General features: G+C 35.7%; 1 protein-coding gene and 1 pseudogene across 1 annotated transcript; both read left to right on the top strand.

Annotated features, from left to right (window-relative positions):
• The first annotated feature begins 7,637 nt into the window (after window positions 1–7,637).
• Window positions 7,638–18,088, top strand: LOC130903854 (uncharacterized). The gene is made up of 4 exons (XM_057816202.1): window positions 7,638–7,705; window positions 8,780–8,888; window positions 13,920–14,104; window positions 18,031–18,088. Exons 1-4 carry the CDS (start codon window positions 7,695–7,697, stop codon window positions 18,086–18,088), a joined length of 363 nt encoding a protein of 120 aa, XP_057672185.1. The 5' UTR covers window positions 7,638–7,694.
• An 8-nt stretch (window positions 18,089–18,096) lies between these two features.
• Window positions 18,097–18,815, top strand: LOC130903852 (40S ribosomal protein S2-like; annotated as a pseudogene).
• The last annotated feature ends 3,352 nt before the right edge of the window (window positions 18,816–22,167 follow it).

The following is a 22,167-nucleotide window of genomic DNA, read 5'->3' as shown; positions in this document are numbered from 1 at the left end:
AACCATACGCTTTCCTCTTGATTCCAATGCAGTTATTTAAACTATTTTCCAAATATTATTTTTTTAAAGAGAAATGATTTAGACATACGTTACACGTTGGAGAAGATGTTTATCAACTACCTAAAGGTTATCCATGTAACTAAAATCTCATGTTCGGTAGTTTACGAACATGTTATGATACTCAAAGTCGTAACTTTTGAAATGGAAGAAGATGTCTTGTACCCATAGGACGTTCTTTCACTAACACGGCATCGACCTATGCCCATAACAAGTTCATATACTAGAAATAGCTTTATTGGAAGGGTTTACGAAAAGGGACAACATTTCCTCAAAAATGTCACTTGTTCATATACTAAGCTCTTCAATTTATTCAAGGGTTGTGGCGGGGGGTAGGGTATTGAAAGGGTACGGAAAGATGTTATATAAATAGTGTTCTTGAGTATAACCTAACCTCTAAACCTAATCTAAACATTATCTAAACCTAATCTAAACATAATCTAAACCTAACCTAACCAAACCTAACCAAACCTAACCAAACCTAACCAAACCTAACCAAACCTAACCAAACCTAACCAAACCTAACCAAACCTAACCAAACCTAACCAAACCTAACCAAACCTAACCAAACCTAACCAAACCTAACCAAACCTAACCAAACCTAACCAAACCTAACCAAACCTAACCAAACCTAACCAAACCTAACCAAACCTAACCAAACCTAACCAAACCTAACCAAACCTAACCAAACCTAACCAAACCTAACCAAACCTAACCAAACCTAACCAAACCTAACCAAACCTAACCAAACCTAACCAAACCTAACCAAACCTAACCAAACCTAACCAAACCTAACCAAACCTAACCAAACCTAACCAAACCTAACCAAACCTAACCAAACCTAACCAAACCTAACCAAACCTAACCAAACCTAACCAAACCTAACCAAACCTAACCAAACCTAACCAAACCTAACCAAACCTAACCAAACCTAACCAAACCTAACCAAACCTAACCAAACCTAACCAAACCTAACCAAACCTAACCAAACCTAACCAAACCTAACCAAACCTAACCAAACCTAACCAAACCTAACCAAACCTAACCAAACCTAACCAAACCTAACCAAACCTAACCAAACCTAACCAAACCTAACCAAACCTAACCAAACCTAACCAAACCTAACCAAACCTAACCAAACCTAACCAAACCTAACCAAACCTAACCAAACCTAACCAAACCTAACCAAACCTAACCAAACCTAACCAAACCTAACCAAACCTAACCAAACCTAACCAAACCTAACCAAACCTAACCAAACCTAACCAAACCTAACCAAACCTAACCAAACCTAACCAAACCTAACCAAACCTAACCAAACCTAACCAAACCTAACCAAACCTAACCAAACCTAACCAAACCTAACCAAACCTAACCAAACCTAACCAAACCTAACCAAACCTAACCAAACCTAACCAAACCTAACCAAACCTAACCAAACCTAACCAAACCTAACCAAACCTAACCAAACCTAACCAAACCTAACCAAACCTAACCAAACCTAACCAAACCTAACCAAACCTAACCAAACCTAACCAAACCTAACCAAACCTAACCAAACCTAACCAAACCTAACCAAACCTAACCAAACCTAACCAAACCTAACCAAACCTAACCAAACCTAACCAAACCTAACCAAACCTAACCAAACCTAACCAAACCTAACCAAACCTAACCAAACCTAACCAAACCTAACCAAACCTAACCAAACCTAACCAAACCTAACCAAACCTAACCAAACCTAACCAAACCTAACCAAACCTAACCAAACCTAACCAAACCTAACCAAACCTAACCAAACCTAACCAAACCTAACCAAACCTAACCAAACCTAACCAAACCTAACCAAACCTAACCAAACCTAACCAAACCTAACCAAACCTAACCAAACCTAACCAAACCTAACCAAACCTAACCAAACCTAACCAAACCTAACCAAACCTAACCAAACCTAACCAAACCTAACCAAACCTAACCAAACCTAACCAAACCTAACCAAACCTAACCAAACCTAACCAAACCTAACCAAACCTAACCAAACCTAACCAAACCTAACCAAACCTAACCAAACCTAACCAAACCTAACCAAACCTAACCAAACCTAACCAAACCTAACCAAACCTAACCAAACCTAACCAAACCTAACCAAACCAAACCTGTTCTTCGAGTTTCGTCCTTTCTTCACTTCATCGAACACATTTTTTTTCTGGATTTTTTCAGTGAATGTACCGAATATAAACCATGTCCCTTAATAACTTGCGTGACGTAGTAAGAAGTAGTTCTGTGGTTACAAGTATCCTAGCTTCTGATGTCTTCTGATCACAGTTTTTGTCCACTGGACCTTTTTATCTAATCTATCCCACCTCTTCTGCTACCTTCTGTACGTTCTTTCTCTTGCCATTCTTCTGTTAGCGGCTAGCCTGCCTCCTATTTTATATAGGAAGCATCTCTCGGCTACCATAAGATCAATGGGAGGAAAACCTGTTATAACCTGGGCTGCCTCAGGCAGCGATACAGGCAGTGGTAACCCTTAGCAAACCTCTCCTTTGCGCTGTAACTAGTCTTCCATTGTATAGTTTCTCTTTCATGGCTTCACACCAGAATAGTGCCGCATACAGTAGCACGCTGTACGTCACCTGCGTTTGCAATACCCAGGCCCTCCTACATTTGGCATCAGTCTCGGGAGTTTCCATATCTTTTTGTTTGCTTTTTCGACCGTGTATTTGATATGTTCCGAAAAGTTGAAATTTTCTGTTATTATGACTCCTAGATATTTCATTTTTTGTTTGGCCTCGATTCTTTATCCTTCGACCACCATCCTAAAAGGGCAGTTCAATTTTCTACTCCTGGAATTTCCTTTTTTTGCGGAGCTATTTTGAGGCCATTTCTCCTAATCCATTGGACTGCTAGAACTTCAGTATTTTCTGCTCGATTCCTAACCTCAATTTCCTTGTTTACCTCAACATAATATATGAGGTCGTCCGTGTAGTCTATGGTTGCTACTTTTGGCCCGTAATTCAACTTTAGGATCCCTTTATATATTATGTTCCACAGGACTGGTCCAAGAACCTTGCCCTGTGGGACATCTATTGAACACTTTGAGAGATGATGCCGATGTCTCCTGCCGCTCAAGTAGTTCTATATATATTTTATCAAGTATTTGCTATTCTACGTTCTTTTAGTGCCTTGACAATTCTTTGCGTTCTTAATGTCGGTCGCCACAATTATACCCCATTTGTGTTTAGCGTTTTTTATTGTTTCTTGCAAATCCTTCATTACCGAAACCGTTGATACCTAACTTAACCTAACATAACCTAATCTAACTTAACCTATCCTAACCTAATCTAACCTTTTTTTGTGGGTGGGAAAATCTTCCAAAGACTTCTGGAAAGTAGACCCAGGTGTGCTGGCCGCCTACCAGCTAAAACCCACCCTTTTCTCCACCGACGCATGTGGAACCGTTCTTAGTGAACATCATCTCACATGCGCCGGCTTTGCTCGTTCCTCCTCTTTCCAGCACCGTATTCCTTATTTCTATACAATCTACATAAATAAATAAATGAGAAAGTAAATAAATAACTTACATCTATTGTATAAATAAAATTGTATAAAAAAGGTTTTATAAATAGAATAAAATAAAATTGTGTATAAATAAAATTCTTAAAATTATTGTACAGATGAAAATTTAAAATTTATTGTATAAATAATATATAAGTCTAACATTACGTTAAAAATTTGTATAGGTAAAACCTAACCTAGCTTAAAAAGTTGTATAAATAAAATGTTTAAAAAGGTATATAGATAAAATAAGATGAAAAAATTGAAAACCTAACGTAAAACGTGAAAATAAAATAATTTAAAATATTGTATAGATAAAAATAAATTAAGACAACACACACACGTTAAAATAACAGTACTACTCGTCACGTTTTCTTTCTTTCTTTTCTTTAGCCCTTACTGCTGATCCGATAGAGCTGCTCTGCTGTCCAGGAATTTTTCTGATCTTTTTTAAATTAGGATTCCGTAATATTTTCCCAAACAGTCTAACAAGCATACCGGCCTATATGAGGCCGGCGAATCGGGGGGTTTCCCAGGCTTTAATAACAATACCAAGTTTGCTATTTTTAATTCTCTGGGAGAACTCTTGCTTACACAGTAGTTCGTTAAAGACGGATGTAATAATTTCAGGCCTCGTTGCCTCATGCCTCTGGTGGCAGGCCATCAGGGCCGGGGGCTTTACCCAGTCTAATATCTTCTGCAGCGGCTAGGATTTCTTCTATCGTGAATGTTGGTATAGCCGCGTCACCTTCCTTGTGAAAATTCTCTTCCGTTTTTTCGGGGAAGAGCAGTGACGCAGCCTCTAGCCTCTGTTCCTCATTCAGGTTATATGGAGCGACTACCTTTAGCGATTTCATGGCTATTTTATATGCGTCGCCCCATATTTCATTCTCCAAATCTTCACATATGGCCTGACATCTTTTCTTCTTTTCGTTTTTTATCAGCTTGCCCAGAGCTTTTTTCTTTTGTTTGTAGATTTCTTTGTAACTTTCTTCGCCCCCGCTTCTTGTGTAGGTTCTACGGGCAAGGAGGCAATCCTCTCAGAGTTTCTCTATCTCATCGTTCCACCAATATGGCATTTGCCTGTTATAATTTTTTTTATTTTTATTTTCTTTTATATCTTTTAATAATAACTAAAGAGTCTCATAGTTCACCAACTTTTCTGCTTCTATGTTTTTAATTTTTTCTATTATTTTTGTTTTATTTATATTTTTATTATTTTTGTTTCTGTTTATTTTCGGTGTTTTATTTTTGATTTCAAAGGTGATGAACCTGTGGTGGGTAAATATCTGATCATTGAGGACATCCCAATTTACGATTTTTCTGGATGACCCCTCACTAGCAAGAGTCACATCAATGTGACTCCTGCTAGTGCCCCTTACAAATGTGGGTTTTTTATTATTCATTGCTATTATATTTATTTTGGCCATCTAGTCGTCCCAGAGGTCACCCCTCTCCTCATTGAAAGGCGATTCCCACTGAGACGATTTCGCATTAATGTCCCCGATGATCAAGAAGTTCTTTTTACCGGTGACGGTATTCATCATTTTCTTTACCATTTTTCTATAGTCTATCATGGGGATATTAGGGGAAATGTAGCAGGCCACCATCGTGATCTCGCAATCAAGCTCGACCACGACTTAGCCCGCCCCTCTTTGTATGTTCCTCACACCAATATCCCTATTTCTGAAGAATACCGCCACGTCCTTTTTTTTTCTTGTACCCAACCACCCCCTCAGTCAGTTTTTTATTAGGTTCTGAAACGATAAGAAGATCCGCTTCGAGTTGAGCAGCTTTAACGTGGGTCAGGTCATGAGATAGTTTGGCCCTCCCACATTAATCTGCAAAACTCTGATGCCGGTCTTGCTAGAGGCCATTTTTTTTATTTACCTAGAAACCGTTTTTTTTGTACGTTCAGGTTCGGAGGTTAATCATTGCGGTTTCCCAAACACGGCTTCCTTTTACTTAGGACATCCCATGGTGCCCGTCCGATGCCCTCCCTCTTTACAGGAGAGACACCACACCTCGTTTGGGCACTCCTGTGCCCGGTGTCCCTCCTTTATACAGTTAAAATAGCACCTACCACTATCTTTGCCTTTGCACTAGTAGGTGCTGTGTCCAAACTCCAGGCATCGGTAGCAACGCAGGGGAGTGAACCTCTCCCTTACCCTGCAATAATGCCAGTGGATTTTAATCCTCTCCACTGACCTTAGGGCCGCTGCCATATCTTCCCTAACAGCTATCGTTGCTGTTTGTCCCCTCTCTGCTTTCCCTCATTCCTCTTACATCTATTTCTTTCTCTTTGTGACCCGTCCACTTTGCTATTGCGTCTCTCAGTTCGGGAGGGGGGATATGGACGGGTCCACCTCAATTACGGTGAAGACCGTCTCTTTTCTCTTCACCGTCATGCTCACCGTGTTGTCTACTACTTTATTATCTATTTCTTTTTTCAGTCGTTCGGCAGCCCCTTGTCCTTTGACCTTCACTAAAAGGTCCCCCTCACCTATTTTGCGGACTGACTCGACTCTTATGCCGAGCTCATCCACGTTTACGTTATTTTTATTCCCCTCCGCCCCGTTCCGTACCACCACCTTCTCTTCCCCTTTTGTTATTATTCCCCATTCTGTTTTCTCCCTACTTCCCACGAATTCTATTATTTTCTTATTTTCCTTTTATCTACCCCATCCCCGATGATTACTTTAATATTTCTCCCCTTTCTCTTCCGCCATCTTTAATAGTTCCTGTATTACTTTAAATTCTTCCCCTTCGTTCCCTAATTTAACCATTTTTTTTTCGTTATTGTTTGTTTTGATGTTATTTTCTATTTTTTCTATTTCGCCCGATCCCATTTCTTCTAACACTCCCCACATTTCCTCCTTTATTTTTTTTATTGTTTTTATTGTTATCGCTCCCAATTCTTTTCCTATTATCACAGCATTATTTTCCCTTTCCCTTAATGCATTCTCGATCCTTTCTATTTCCCACCTTGTTTTTTTGTAGACTTCTTCCTTCCATTCTTCCCCCGCTAATTTATCCAATACCTCGTATTCACCCCCTATATTTAGTTCCTCCATAATTCTTTTTGTTCTCTCCTTTTTCCTATGTTTTTCTTTCTCCTCTATACACTTCCTACATTTCTTCCCTTTATTTTTCAAGTTTTTATTAAATATCTCCCTTAACTCCTCTATATTTTTATTAGTTTTTCGTCCCCTCCCAGCATGTTCTTTATTTCTATTATTTTACTGTCTATTTCCCTTTCCTCCTCCCCCGTTATTATCGTTTCTCCCTCTTTTTTTTTCTTTTTCGGTTTCTACTCTACTTTCCTCTCTTTTCCCTTTTTTCCCCGATTCACCGAATATTATTTTTTTTTAAAAAGTTCCCTCACTGCTTTCTTCCTCCATTGACTTTTCCTCCTCCTCTTCCTCTATTATTGTCGACAGGACAATTTTTTCCGTACTCCTGTTAATTTTTTTGCTCTTTCTTTGTCTTTCAATCAATTCCCATTCAAATTTTCTCCTCTCTTCTGCCTCTTCCTCCTTCCTACTCATTTCTTTCTCCACTTTGTTCCTCTTCTCCGCTTCCTTCAGTTTTTTGTTTGTTATAGATTCCATATAAATCCCACGAGTGGGGACGTGTGGATGTCCGAAGGGCCAGTGCACACTTACCCCGCTAAGGCTGGATACTCTGGGAGGTCGCCAGGTATCCCAGACTTAACCTAACCTAACCTAACCTAACCTAACCTAACCTAACCTAACCTAACCTAACATAACCTAACCTAACCTAACCTATCCTATACTATCCTATCCTAACCTAACCTAATCTGACTTAATCTAACCTAACTTTTGGTTTTTAGCACACCTCGTAGTATTTGATAATGCGTGATACTGCTGTATCTCATCAATTTTCTTAATTGATTAGCACCGAAAATACCGTTTTATCATTAGACCACGGAACTAATTAGTACTTTTTGTAACATGTTATTCTTCTCTTCAGTTTATTTTAAATATTAGAAGTAAGCTGCCGTTAGCTTCTAAGTAGAAAACATGCAGTGCTTTGAATAATTGTAAGTTGTTTTAATTATGTGGTTGAAGTAAGTACCTTCAATTATTAGTAGCTTAGTGCGTGGTAAGACGTATAATGCTTTATATTTCTTCAGTTCAGTTAGAATTACATTTAGAACACGTTTTTCTAAGATCTAGTTATATGGTATAAAGGGTGTCCCACGAAGAGTTAAAACTATTTGTATATAGCAAAATACTTATAGTAAAATCACGAAAATTTCTACGTTTGGGTTTTCGGATACGATCTTTTCAGCTGAAATATTTTCAAAGATGACTGACTTCCGGTTCTACAGGAAAACGACTATAACTTTGTTATTTTCAATAGAACAACCTGGATATTAATACCTTTTTGAAGTCTTATAAATTATTTTTTTACGAGGATACCATTAAATATATGGAAATGGTTTCTGTTCAGTTTCTTTAAGCAAGGTCAGACGTGTTTGAATATATTTTGGAAATTTTTTTATTTCATACAGAGTGTATAAAAAGTGGTCAAAGTTTAACTTCATAAATATAAAATTACTTAATTTTTTTTTAAATAGAACCACCCAGTTTTTTCTATTTCACTGTATTCAGGGGTAAAAAATAAGGCAAATTTATGTTCCCTTTCCTATACCTAAACCTCACCGTTATCCATATATTAAATGTTTTCTGTAAATTTTTAGAGATACAGGTCTGGTCTAAATTTTATTTTGACTCGTTGATACAAGCACTAAAAATTAGAAAAGTATTTTCCTTTATGTATGATGATTATTTCCTAGCTTTCTTTATTTGTCCAAGAAATGTAATTAACACTCTAAATCTTTTTTCTTCAAATTAACCCAACAAAGTTCCATTATTATTAGAGTTAATATCAGTATACGAGGATATATTGAAAAATTCTTAGCATACTATGGAACCAAACAAAATTTCAAAATGTCAATATATTATATTACCAAACATATTCTTCTCTTAGTTGGATGGGCACTTCTAATAAGTTATCAAATAAGATTTGTGAAAAAATGTTTGACAGATAACATGACTAAAATTAACAATACAATACATGTAAAAAAAGTATTTTCAACCACTGCAAAATTTATTTCTCGTCATTACTTTGTTTTTAGAATTGTTTTTATACCACTATTACTAGTGATGGAATGTGGTGTTTCTTCTTCCGTAACTATTTATAATCCATATTTTCACTTCACTGGAGGATCGGATCCTTTTATGGGCGTAAGTATAATTAATAAATGATATTGTAATAATTAATAATAAAACAATAAATTTCGAATAAACCTTGTATAGGAATTTTCTTGATTATTAATTGATTTACGTCGGTGGTATGAGAGACTCTTTTTCTTTCTAAGTTTCGGCTTTATATTAAATATAAATTAACTATATTTATTCAATAATTTTCTTATATTTATTAACGAAAATTACTGTTATTTAAATATGAAAAATTACAAACTATTTTTATTATAATCATTAATAACATGGATTAATTATTTTAATCTAATTTTTTAATTTTTATATAGCAAATTTTATAATTGATTCTACATACTGTATATTTTCTCCACTACTTCCCAGTGGTTACCAGCAAACAGCATCATTGCTCGTACACAAATTACTCTCATTAACACGTTCACTACCGCCTAGATTTTGCTGTCAGTTACTCTTAAACCAACTACGATAAGTAGTAGGAGTTTTTTGGTGATTCAAGTACTCATTTTGATCTTCTACGAGTTTTACGAGTAGTCATAAATCCTTAAGCATACCGACGCCGACGACTATTATAGTGGTCTCAAGAAAATTAAACTGAATTAATATTAATAATTATTTATTGAATTGAACTTGAGTTGTAAATAATAAAACATTAATTCTAGGATGAATGAAAGTGCCATTGCGCAAAATATAGCATTAAACATGATCCAGGTTGGTTTTCACATTGCGGGCAGTAATACTTTGACCTCTTTTTATATTTCTTTTGGAGCACCACCTGCATCTTTTCATAGTACGAGGATATATTGAAAAATTCTTAGCCTACTATAGAACCAAACAAAATTTCAATATCAAAATATTTAATTACTCAACATATTCTTCTCTTAGTTGGATACAGTTATTACAACGAACCAGCAACGTCTATAGATCTTTAAAAAAAATGTTTCTTCCTGCTCTGCAAACTCCACAGCTTATATTACCTCCTTGTAGGAAGAAAATTTACCTCTTAAACTTTTTTCAGTTGAAGAAAGAGATGATAGTCGGACGGAGCCAAATCAGGTGAATAAGGGGGGTGTTCTTGTAATTCAAACCCTAAATCAAGAATTTTTTGGATGGCAACATGATATTTGTGTGCAGGGGCGTTGTCCTGCAAAAACAAAACACCTTTGAATTGTTTTCCGCGTCTTTTTTCTTTAATTTTTTCCCGTGGAGTGGTCGTAATGTGGAATAGTAATCTCTAGTTATTGATCTATTGTTATTCAAAAAATTAATAATGATTACTCCATGGCAATCTCAAAAAACTGAAGCAAGAACTTTTCCAGCAGATTTTTGAACACGAAACTTCTTAGGTCTTGGAGAAACAGAGTGTCGCCATTTCAAAGATTGTTGCTTTGTTTTTGGATCGTAGAAATGTACCAAAGTCTCATCCATAGTAATAATTCGGATTAAGAAGTATAAATCGTTTTCAAATAAAGCACAGATCGAATGCGACGCTTCTACCCTTGCACGCTTTTGGTCAACATTCAAACATTTGGGGGTGAACTACATGATGAATGCGTTCGTATGAAATATTCAGTGCTTCAGATATTATTCGTTTTAGCCTAATTCAACGGTCTGATAAATCATGCTATGAACTGCATCGATATTTTCGGGAAATGACACAGAAACTGGTCTTCCCGATCGGTCATCATCTTCAATGGAAAATTTACCTCTTTTTAGCTTGCCGTCCAATTTTTCACGGTCGCATACGAAGGACATTGATCACCAAGAGTATTAAGCATATCATCGTAAATCTGCTTCTCTCTAAACCCTTCCAAATACAGGTACTAGATGATGACTCGATACTCCAATTTTCGATTTTCACAATTTCGGTGGTCATCTTTTTTCTTTTAATTTATTGCGTCACTCTGGTTCACTTTTTTGACGTTAAACTTTACACTGACACTTCTAATAAGTTATTGTTCGTTGCTATGGTAACGCAATATTTTGTTTATGCATTGAACTGGTCTAGGCTAACTAGATATCAATACATCTCATATTCTCTCTCCAACATTCTCAGCCAAATAGTAGTGTGACTGTATATCTGTGGCTTTGAAATTTCTTTATTGTTTCCAAAATCGATCTTATTTTGAGGAGATGATCTTCGGTGTTAACAGTAGAATGATCAATAAACCTCAACATTCTTAGGATATCTGAAAATCTATTCCGAGACATAGTTTGCCTGAAAACAGGATGAAAATACAACGGATCCTTACTCCACTATTTTTCCAATGTAGGAAAGCGGATATTACCACTAAGGCAGCATAAGCCTTTTTATTTCTTCAACACAGGTATCCTGCCATCTTTTTCTTCCGGGTAGATGGTGGCTGTTTATCAAAAAATTCAATGCCTTGTCTGTTTGTTTCAATTATGTCAATGGGAGAGTCATCAAAAAACAGCTGGAAATATTGTAAAGCCAAAGCATTCTCCGGAATATCTATGTTGATAGTCTCGTCTGGCGCCAAAGGAAATATTTTGGAATCTTCTTCTGTGTCAGTAGACTCATTATCGGAATTATCGGAGGTCTGGGATAATTTTGTTTTTGAAGAGCTTGGAATGCTAACCAGACAAATCGGACAAATTTGACATATTTGCTAACTCTTCCAATTCAGCTTGCGTCAACGTTTCTTTTTATCGACACACAGAAATACATAACCTTAAAAACTAAAATACAAATATTTCAAAAAAGTTACTTTGGTTTCTGTGTGAAATCCATATTTTGTAACAACACTGATGGTTGGAAAAAACTTCTGCACGCAAAAGACTTTGAAAACACTTATTTTGTGATAAAAAAAACGGAATATCAAATGAACGTATTCGCCTGTAAACACAACCACACTTAGCGTACCAAAGGCCACTCAAGTGGTAGTGCGCCCCCTCTATTTCGCGATAAACTGAAGAAGCCATATGCGCCACCAATCGCTGCCCAGACATCATCTGTATCGCATACAATTGTGTTTGAATTCAGGGCCAGTATTGTGGCTGCGGTTCGCAGTGGAAAAAGCAAAAAAAACGAAGAAACACGCTTTGAGTTTGTTTTTATTTTCCTTTTATATGTCCATATCGTTTTCCACTTATTACTGGAATCTTTTCATAATAATAAAATGTTTTTTTGGAAACCAGAGATCTCACATAATTATTAATAAATTTTAGTTTTAAAATAAATTATCTTTTTGAGTCACTATGTTAAGACATATTTTCGAATTTTATAATTGCAAGTTGAGAATATTCATCCAATTTTCTTTGGTTCATTTTACCAAATGATTTTAAATGAGGGAAATAGTCCAAAGTTTAATTTTCTTACCTGATTTTCCCACAACCTTAACTTTGTTTCAAAGGCTTGAATATATGAATACATTTAAGAGACAATCAGATTTTTACCTGTAACTTTATATTCGGAGCAGTCAAGTGTTTATTCTATCTATCTATCCACCAATCATTATCGTAATCAATTGGTTTGCCTTTTTTTAACAAGAAAGCTTAAATAGGGTCACGTGATGTGAAAAATCTTTCTCAAACTACTCCTCGACTGAGCCAATGATGAAATAAGGAACATCAGAAAACTTTTCGTCTAAATCTTGTAAAAATTGCCAGAACTGTCGGTCCTCTACTCCTTATGAAATTTACAATTTTAATTGTAGGTTGCATGACATAGTCCATTTTTGAATATTTGGATGATTCCTGATGAATTATACAGTGAAATCCCACAAAATTCCATGATGTTTTTTGTTTTAATTTAGTGACAACGCTCGAATGTTCACCAGCCATGGCAGGAGCGCCATCCGTAGTTGTGCTGTTAATTATATTCCATAAAAGTATGCAATTTCCCATTTAGACTGAAAAACTCTGACTCACTATCAACTTTACGTTTTTGTGACATTATGCCAAAATCGTAACAATTATGGAATTCGACACAACAATTATAGATACCGCGCCCGTATGACACAAACAAATGCACAATTCCTAAACAATCACTACTTCGCAGTGCAATTAAAATCCTTCTCCAACCGTATCTCTTCGATTACTCGACTCAACTGACTCACGTCATGCCAACGCACTCGTTTTATATGGTTAATGAAGGTTCTAGTCTAGACTCGAAGCGCGTGGAATATTCTATAATTCTCGACAAAAATAATAGGATATTTCCGCTTGGTGCTAAGAGATGGCGATACTATTTTTCTCTCTCGCTTGTCTAGGCACGCGCTACCCTTGAAATTACACATAAACATCCGTAGAGGAATCGAATGAAGTTTAAAAGCTCTAAAAAACATGATTCTTCTTTCTGTAGCACATTGCAATCGCGGGCCTTATTAATACGGCCCAGGGGCCGGAAGCGACCCGCTAGCTGTATCTCTGACATAACTGATGTAAGGTTAGCGTAAACAGAGAGTTTGAATATAATTAACGGTTCAAGAAATACCAGCTCGATACTAATTAATGTAGTTTTATTGTGATATACGGTTATGCGTTATCGTGACTACAAATTTCCGATTATTCTTCTTCTTCTGTTTCACAAGTATGCACTATACATTTCACTAATAGTTTGACTGGTTTGATAGAGTTCATGATAAATAATTCCTTTAAAAAGTAAATAAACACACACCATTTTTCCAATAAAATGGGCTATTAAAATGAAGCAGTAGTTTTCTTTTAGAAAATAATTTGCTATAGAAGTAGCTTTAGTTTTAATAAAAACAGATTGTAATAGATAACGACAATTGAATGTTGTTTTGTCTTCTTTATGAATAACCAATTTAAACGAACTTTGATGAACGACATTACGATCAATGAAATCTTATGAAAGTCTCTGAAGACGATAACTTGGTTATCGAAACGCGCAACAGACAGTGTCATTATGGTATAGGTAGTAGTGGGTTCCGTATGAATATCCATCATCAACAAATAGTTTTAAAAGTTTCTTCTCATTACCAGACTTTTTATAATAATTTTCATATCTGTGTATTTACACAGTTATTATATTTATTCTATTTATTATATTTTTTATAGACAATTGTTACTATTGCTATTCCTGTAGAAGCTGGTACTCCAGGTGATGTTATTTTGTCCGTTATCCTTGAAGGTAATTATGTTTTACCTACTAATGAAACTTCGTTTGAATACCCCCCAGAATATCCTGCAAGTTCAGAAGAAAGAACATTTATATATGATATTATCAAGAGGAAACTTGAGAAGTAAGTTTAATAGTTAATGATTATTAATATAGAATATCTTAGTAAATATTTCATTTTCGGAACTTTCATTTGACTTCTAATTTTTATTTTTGTTTCTAATAAAGTTGAAAGGAGGATCAATTCATGGGCAAAATCCTGCCTGATACTTCTGTGTTTTTTCACTTTACACCATCCTTGGTAAGAGTTTGTTTGTTTAAAAAGAGAATCTCATAATTATGCTAAGCTACACCTCATCTCAATTCACGTCACAAACCAGCACATGATTTTGGTCGTAACTCTGTAATACCCATCTTCATACATATAGTCGGCACCATGCTAAAATTACGAATGTGAAAATTGGCACTTTTCAGGATAACCATAATACTGAATATAATTTTTTCCCACCTGACGCGTTTGGTTATTTTCAATTTTTAAATTTTTTAGATATCTTTAAGTGTAAAACTATCGTTAGAAGGTATCATTTTAATTTCAATTATTTGTAAAATTATCAATAATAATTGTTAAAAAATATTCGCCATTTTACCAAAATGGACATTTTTGGTCGAAAGTCACTGAATTGAAGATAGAGTATCGAATATGAAATTTTAGAGAATATTCGATAGTTTGCAATGAAGTTTCATGGCGTTCATTTTCTATATTTTACATTCATCTAGGATACAAAATTGCTATAAAAATTAATAGTAATTAATGAAAAGATGAAAGAAAAACGTTTTATTGAACACCCCATAAAAATTATCCCATCACTCAATATTTTTTTTTATATTTAAAATATGTTGCCTGTTTTTCGAAATTTATTATTATTAGTAATTAAAATACCTATAGATACGCATTTTACAACCTTTTTGTTTGTATCAGTTTAATTTACAGAGGACAAAAAGTTTGATTGACCAAAACATAGGAAATTGTTCAAAATATCTATACAAAAAAAAAATGAACGGTGCTTAACCTAAAACCAGCCAATGAATTTCTAATAGCATGTGTTACCGCCTCTCGCTCTAATTACAGCTTCCATTCGTCTTTGAAGGCTTCTAAACAGGTTTTGGACGTATCCATGCGGCATGTTTTCCCAGAATTTGAAAAGAACATTTTGAAGATCATCTAATGTTCTTATTGGTGCCGGATGTTGCCGAATTTGCCATCCTAGATGGTCCCAGACATGCTCTATTGGGTTATAAGGTCCGGGCTACGTGCAGGAATTCAGGGTGGGTATCTCGACCTCTTCTAAGTACTGCCGAACCACTCTAGCAGCGTGTGGACGAGCATTATCGTGCATTAGCACAGGGTTGTCACCGGTATGAGGCATATAGGGCACTACATGGGTTCTAGGATATTGGTTATGCACCTGTCAGCATTTATTCTCCATCATTCACTGTGTAATTGTAACAGATATAGACACATGCAAGAAAAAATGAAATTCTTCAGGTCAATACTACCCCTCTTTCCCTCAGTTTCGTCCCAGGTGTAACGATTGACTTCTGCGTTCCCCAAATTATATATAGTCAAATTATAATCAGCAAGCTTTCGCACGTAAAAAAACGGCCTATCTGCTCCTTTAGGCGTGGACAGACTGGAGGTCAAATAGATTTTTTGGTATTCAGAAGGTAAAGGTTGAGGGTAGTTATCCTATTGATCGTATTGATTTTTATTTGACCACATATCTTCATATTTGACGCTGATTCTTGTGTTAAAAACATCTTTTGACAATTCCCTTGATTCCATTTTCAGCAAAACCATCTGTCTCCCACTTTATAGTGTCCATGTACCCTGTGACACGCCACAGTTCATTACCGCTTTTAGTTTTGTCATCTTTGATGTTATGGTTTTTAAAGATTCATTGTCATCTGTGTAGATTGTTATGTTTCTACTTTATTCATCACTTTTATTCAAGAATCTGGCAGCCTTTTCTATTAATTAAATTTCCACTTGGATATTACATCCAGTTTTTAATCTATATGACTTTTGTATCTTCAGTTCATTTGACAACGCACCGGATACTGTTTTATTTTATGTTACCGAGCCATCTGTAAAGATTGAGATTTCTTTATATTTTGTTGTAGGAATATCTATTTTTATCTTTTCTTTAATTTTGTTCTTATCACATTTTTTTCATGCTATTTTACTCATTTACTGTAGTTGTCTATAACTTAATTCGTGCGTTTTTTTTTCAAAATTTGAACGTTTATTTAAGAATAACATATACAATAGTATTATTCAAAGTATTGCCCATCTGAAGCTACGACCTTTTCTCATCTTTCTGGTAATTTGTAGATCCCACCCCGAAAAACTTGGCATCGACCGAAACAAATGTTTTCCAAATAGTTCTTAACTAGAATAGCAACGTGGGACCGAGCGTTATCATGATGAAAAATTATTGCCTCCTGTCTGGTAGCATATTCCGGGCGTTTTTGGACTACTGCTCTCTTCAAACGGATTAATTGTGTTCGGTAGCGTTCTCCATTGATGGTTTCACCCGGATTTAGCAGCTCATAATACAGCACACCCTTCTGATCCCACCAAATAGAGAGCTTTACCTTCGCGCCATGGATATTCGACTTTGCCGTTGAATTGGCCGGATTTGACATATGATTTTTTGCGCTTGGGGTTGTCGTAATGGATCCATTTTTCATCATCAGTAACAATTCGATGCAAAAATGACTCCCTTCTGTGGCGTTCCAGGAGCATTTCGAACATGAAAAACCGACTTTCGACGTCTCTCGGCTTGAATTTATGTGGAACCCAATTTTCTTGTTTTTGAATATATTCAGGTGTTTTGTAATGGCTGCTTGAGTGACACCCAAAGATTCTGCGAGCTCTTTTTGTATTTGCCAACAATCTCTATCGATTAATGCTTCTAGTTCTTCATCTTCAAACTTTTTTGGCTGCCCATAATGTTCACCATAAGCTACCACCAAAATACGATGACTTTCGGCAGCATTCTTCTTAATCTTATTCTTCTTCTTCTTGTTCTTCTTCTTTTCTTTTTTCTTCAGCAAAAATACTGTTTCAGGAACAAAGTTCGACATATTTGAGTGAAAAAAAATTGTTGTTAACGCTTCATATTAATGACATATACAGTAGCTTTCCAATGCAGGTTCGGAATATTGGAACGATGTAATATTATACAAGTTACGCCATCTCTTATCAAACCGCACGAATTAAGTTATAGACATATATCCATAATTTTAATGCCTCTAGAGGTTATTCTCACTCTAGTGCAGTGTCATCTGAGGCAGTAACTTTTATGAACAATTCTATAGGACGCAGACTCATGATTGTTTCTAGTACTGCTTGTGTACTACGTCTTATGAGTCCGATGATTTCCAGTGCAGCTATTCTCCGCACTTTTTCCTTGGTTCTTGTTTCATCGATTCCCACTAAAGTACTGAGCCATATATTATGATAAATCTTATGATTGCTGTATACAACCTTTGGTTATAGTCCCAATTTTTCATTAATTATAGTCCTACAGTAGAAAGCATTGATTTCTTTTTTTATTCTTTCATCAACATTCATTCTTTAGTAAATTTTGGGGTCTATTATGACCTAAGTATTTAGGTTCCTTTGATAGGTTAAGTTTACGTCCCTTCCATTTTGATGCCGTGAACTTCGATTTCTTGTGAATAAAATTAATTAGGCCTTTTTCGGTTTGACTCCTAGTCCGTTATTTTTCGCCCAGAAGGTGATATCTTCTAATGATGTCACTGATTATTTGTGAGACAAGTCAATACAGCTACATAGTCAATATATTCTATTGTTTTGATTTTCCTTCCTTATTGGGTTTTTACAATCTTATTTACCATAATAAGGGGGATATCACTCCTTCTTGTAGCATTCCTCTAGTAGTTCTTCTCCTAATCTTCCGAACTGATTTTTCTGCTTTTAAGAATTACTATAATCCAGTTTGTAACTATACTGTTCACTCCTAGATCGACTCGACTTTCTAGATTTAAGGCTCTTTCTTTAGCTGACGTTGAAGAAGAATGAACTGAACAATGGCGGTCGCAGCTTCAACCGGTAGACGTGGTGGATTCCGTGGGTGGTTTTGGTGGTAGTGGGCGCAGTGGTAGCCTAGTAGGTGGAAGAGTTTGCAATAGAGATCGTGTACGTGGCCGTGGAAAGGAAGACCAAAAAGACTGAGACCAGTCACTAAGTTAGGACGTTTGGTGAAAGATGGAAAAATTCGATCACTCGAAGAAATCTACTTGTTTTCATTGCCCATTGACCATTTGAAATTATTGATCATTTTATCGGGCCCGACCTAAATGATGAGGTATTTAGAATCATTCCAGTAGAGAAACAAACTCGTACCGGTCAAAGTACTCGATTCAAGGTTTTTGTTGCTATTAAAGACAGTAAAGGTCATATCGGTTTGGGTGTGAAGTTATCTGTAGTTCCTGTCCTTAGGGGTTACTGGTCAACCTCACACAGTACCTTGTGAGGTAACTGGTGTGGATCTGTTACTGTGAGGTTAATTCCAGCTCTCCGTGGTACTGGAATGCTGCTCCTGTACCTAAAAAAACTTATTCATATAGCTGGTATTGAGGAGCGTTATACTTCAGCTGGTACATTGAGTAATTTGATTAAAGCTACTTATGCACCCATAGCTAAAGCATGTGCATACTTGACACCTGATTTGTGGAAAGAAATGCATTCGGCTAAAGCTGCTTATCAAGAATTTGTTGACTATTTGTCGAAGAATCATTGTTACTGAACCTTCACGTACGGAGAGTGCTTAAGATTGCACAATTGTGATGTAGGTTTTTAAATAAAAAAATAATTTAGGAACGCTCTTAAAAGAAATTCTTTTACCCCCGAAGAGTTTTTGATCACACTCATACTTCATACAGTGCTGATTCAACTGATTTACGTTTTAAGTAGGCATGTTGAGTCTTGCAATCAGTTTCTATTTCTGTGTTTTCTTTTATATGGAAGTTTAATTACATTATATCGTCGTGTCGGTTTGTAAAAAGACTACGATATCTCGAAAAACCTCATATTTCTGTGGAGTCATTTGGAGTTTCTAGTGGTCAGCTTTTGTGTAAAAAAATTTTCTGTTCCATTTGATAAACTACCATTAGAAGCTATGGTTCGTTAAACATGAATCGTAATTTACTTTCCTATCTTAGATATCATAGTACGAGATCTGGCTATAAAATGACGAAACTGGTTACGAAAAAAGGTTTTATTATAGAATTTTTTCTACATTCGTATGCTCCCCTTCAATATACTTCCCTCCCCTCGCTACACACCTTTCCATACGTTTTTTCCATTGATCGAAGCAGTACTGGAAGTCTTCTTTGGTGAGGATCTTCAGGAGCTCTGCCGTTTTTTGCTTTACCGCTTCCATCGACTCAAATCGGATCCCTTTCAAAGCAGACTGTTTTTCTAACCGTTTCTTTATCGGCGTTTACTGTCTCGGCAATCATCCGGATGCTCATTCGACGATCAGCAAGCGCAATTTTGTTGATTTTGGTGTGTGTTTCCGTAGTTAAAACAGTCACAGTGCGACTTGGGTGCTGATCATCGTCAGTGCTCTTTCAGCCCTCACTAAAGTACTAACACCACTCAAAACCTGGCGTACGAGATAGAGAATTATCCTCTTGCCTCTTGCAACAATTTATAGCACTGCACAAACACTATAATAGTGACGGAAACGACTTCTGATGCATGCATAGACAAGATATTTAGATACCCAACGCATTACTCGTTTTCTACCTCTCTAGAGCGCCCTTTCGACCAAGCTATTTCGGTAATGTCATGAGTGGGGCTGGAGACAAATACATTAATTGAGAAATAATTTATATATAATTTTTCTAGAAATAATAAGTAATAGATAGTCTAGTTTCTAAGCTCATTAAAAATGTCAAAATAACTGAATTTTCAAATATTATTATCGATCTAAAATAAAATTAGTGACTAACTAAAAAAAGTAAATAAATGAATGGAAATATAATTTCCATGATGGTCATGTTGGCAGTCCCTGCTCATGTCTTCTGCTAAGAGATTCTCTTAGGGGTCAAGTGGGAGGAAAAACAAGATTCATCATGTCTGTAACAGATAATCTGGAAGAGGGAACAAAATAAAGAGACGCAAGCCCGTCCTATAACTGAGATAACACTTCATAATGATTATTAGAGTAAGAAAGAAAATTAGGAATTTTCTCACAACTTAAACTGCATTAGGTAGTTGTTGAGCAGAATTCATAAGCTGATCTCAAGACTGTTACAACTCAAAAAGCAAAAAAACCACTTTTCATTGATATTGAAAAATTATAGGCAAAATGATCATAACACAAGACAACACTTTTTGGCAACAAAAATTGGTATTTTTTACAAAAAAATCACATTTTTTGAGATATCTGGATTGGATTGAATGATTTTTAGCGCAGCTTGAATTCTAGCTATTAGATCTCGTTCAGATTCGATGATTTGTTCGTATTAAAGACTTCATATAGCCTCATATATGCCTCATATACGCCTTGCTGATGTAGAAAAATGAACAGATGCCCTATCGTGTTGAAACCACATGTATTTTCTTGAATTCAACAGTACCTTCTCCAGTAATTCATTCAACGTTTCTTCTAGAAAGAGCATATAAATTGTTCCATTTAATTTATTTGGTAAAATGTAATGCCCAATTAAGCAATTTCCAACCAAACCCACCGAATTCATTCATTAACCGAATATTTATGCTGAAATCCCCTTTCACAAAGAAAGTACGTATTTTCTCCATCTCAAACGTGACTATTTCTAGAGTTGAAAATACCTTTCCTAGTAAATCTAGCCTCGTCGGTATAAAAAACATATTTTGGAAAATTTCGATTTTCACGACACTTTTGTGAATACCAGTTTAAAAATTCCATACGCACCTGAAAATCTCTAGGTTCTAACACTGACCAATTTGTATAGATGTAACACTTGTTCTTTTAAAACTTTCCTTACAATAAAATGGTCCAATCTTAAAGCGCGAGTTCTAGGCTAAATAAAAGTGACAACTAACCCCGACAGCGCGCCACTTGTTAAATATTTCCAATGTTTGCTTAAGTCAAAACATTACTTTATCAAGGAGAATATTGGTCACCAAAATTGAAAAAAAAATTTTATAGTTGATATCAGAGGAATATGAAACCGATATTGGTTTCAATAATTTCTATTTGGAAATATTATAGGATTTACTTTGAACGATTTATCCAATAGCAAAGCCAATGATTGAATCACTTTTTGTAGATTTGGTTTTTCGGGAAAAGATTGTCTTTTACGAGCAATTTGTGAAACAGCTGAAATTACTAGTGCTAACACAAGCCTATTAGGAGACATCACACATCTTCTTCTAACGTAAGTATTTTATTTGTACTTTTGTCCGTTTCTTATGTCGAGTCATATGTAGCGCCAAAAATGAATGAGAAGAAGAAGGATTATTTGTATGCCAAGGACTGAAAGTACTACTTTGTTGGACGAGTCTGAAAATTGCGAGACGAGCGACAGACGAGTCCAACAAAGTAGTATTTCAGCAGCGGCGTACACAACATTTTTCAGACGACGCATAAGAATGTAACAAGAATTCTATTATATTTAGACCACAAAAATTATCGCATCACTGATATTTTAGGATATTTTTAATATTTAATTTTTGTTTATGGGACAATCTGTATATGAATCAACTTGATAGATATTTCTAGTTTATTATCATGGGCAAAAAAATATCTCAATTTCTTACAAAATAATTTGGAAGCAAAAATGTTGGAGTAAATCATTTCTGTCTTGGAGAATGCATTGAGATCGGGAACTTTCTAAGCAAATTTTGTTATTGTATAGTGAAAATTTTCATTTATTTTGTTATTGTTGCTATTGTTATTTTGTTTGTTAATTTGGCAGCTAACCAGAAGACCCGGACAAGGCCGCAGAAGGGTAACTTCGGTAGTAGATGATCGTTATTTGAGGTTAACGGCGTTAAGAATTAGGCATACCACCGCTCGAAGGCTGCAAACAGATCTGTTGCTTGCTCGTAATGTCCGAATAAGCCTACAAACAGTTCGAAATAGGTTGAAAAAAGCAGGTATACGA

Source organism: Diorhabda carinulata, chromosome 2, assembly GCF_026250575.1.
Source record: "Diorhabda carinulata isolate Delta chromosome 2, icDioCari1.1, whole genome shotgun sequence".
NCBI classification, from domain to species: Eukaryota; Metazoa; Arthropoda; class Insecta; order Coleoptera; family Chrysomelidae; genus Diorhabda; species Diorhabda carinulata.
The sequence above is the reverse complement of the archived record's forward strand: the minus strand, read 5'-3'. Positions and strand labels throughout refer to the sequence as shown.

Coding starts and splice junctions, on each gene's coding strand:
- LOC130903854 (XM_057816202.1), top strand. Junction 8,889..13,919: donor GATCGGATCCTTTTATGGGC/GTAAGTATAATT, acceptor TATTTTTTATAG/ACAATTGTTACTATTGCTAT. Junction 14,105..18,030: donor ATCAAGAGGAAACTTGAGAA/GTAAGTTTAATA, acceptor GTTCACTCCTAG/ATCGACTCGACTTTCTAGAT.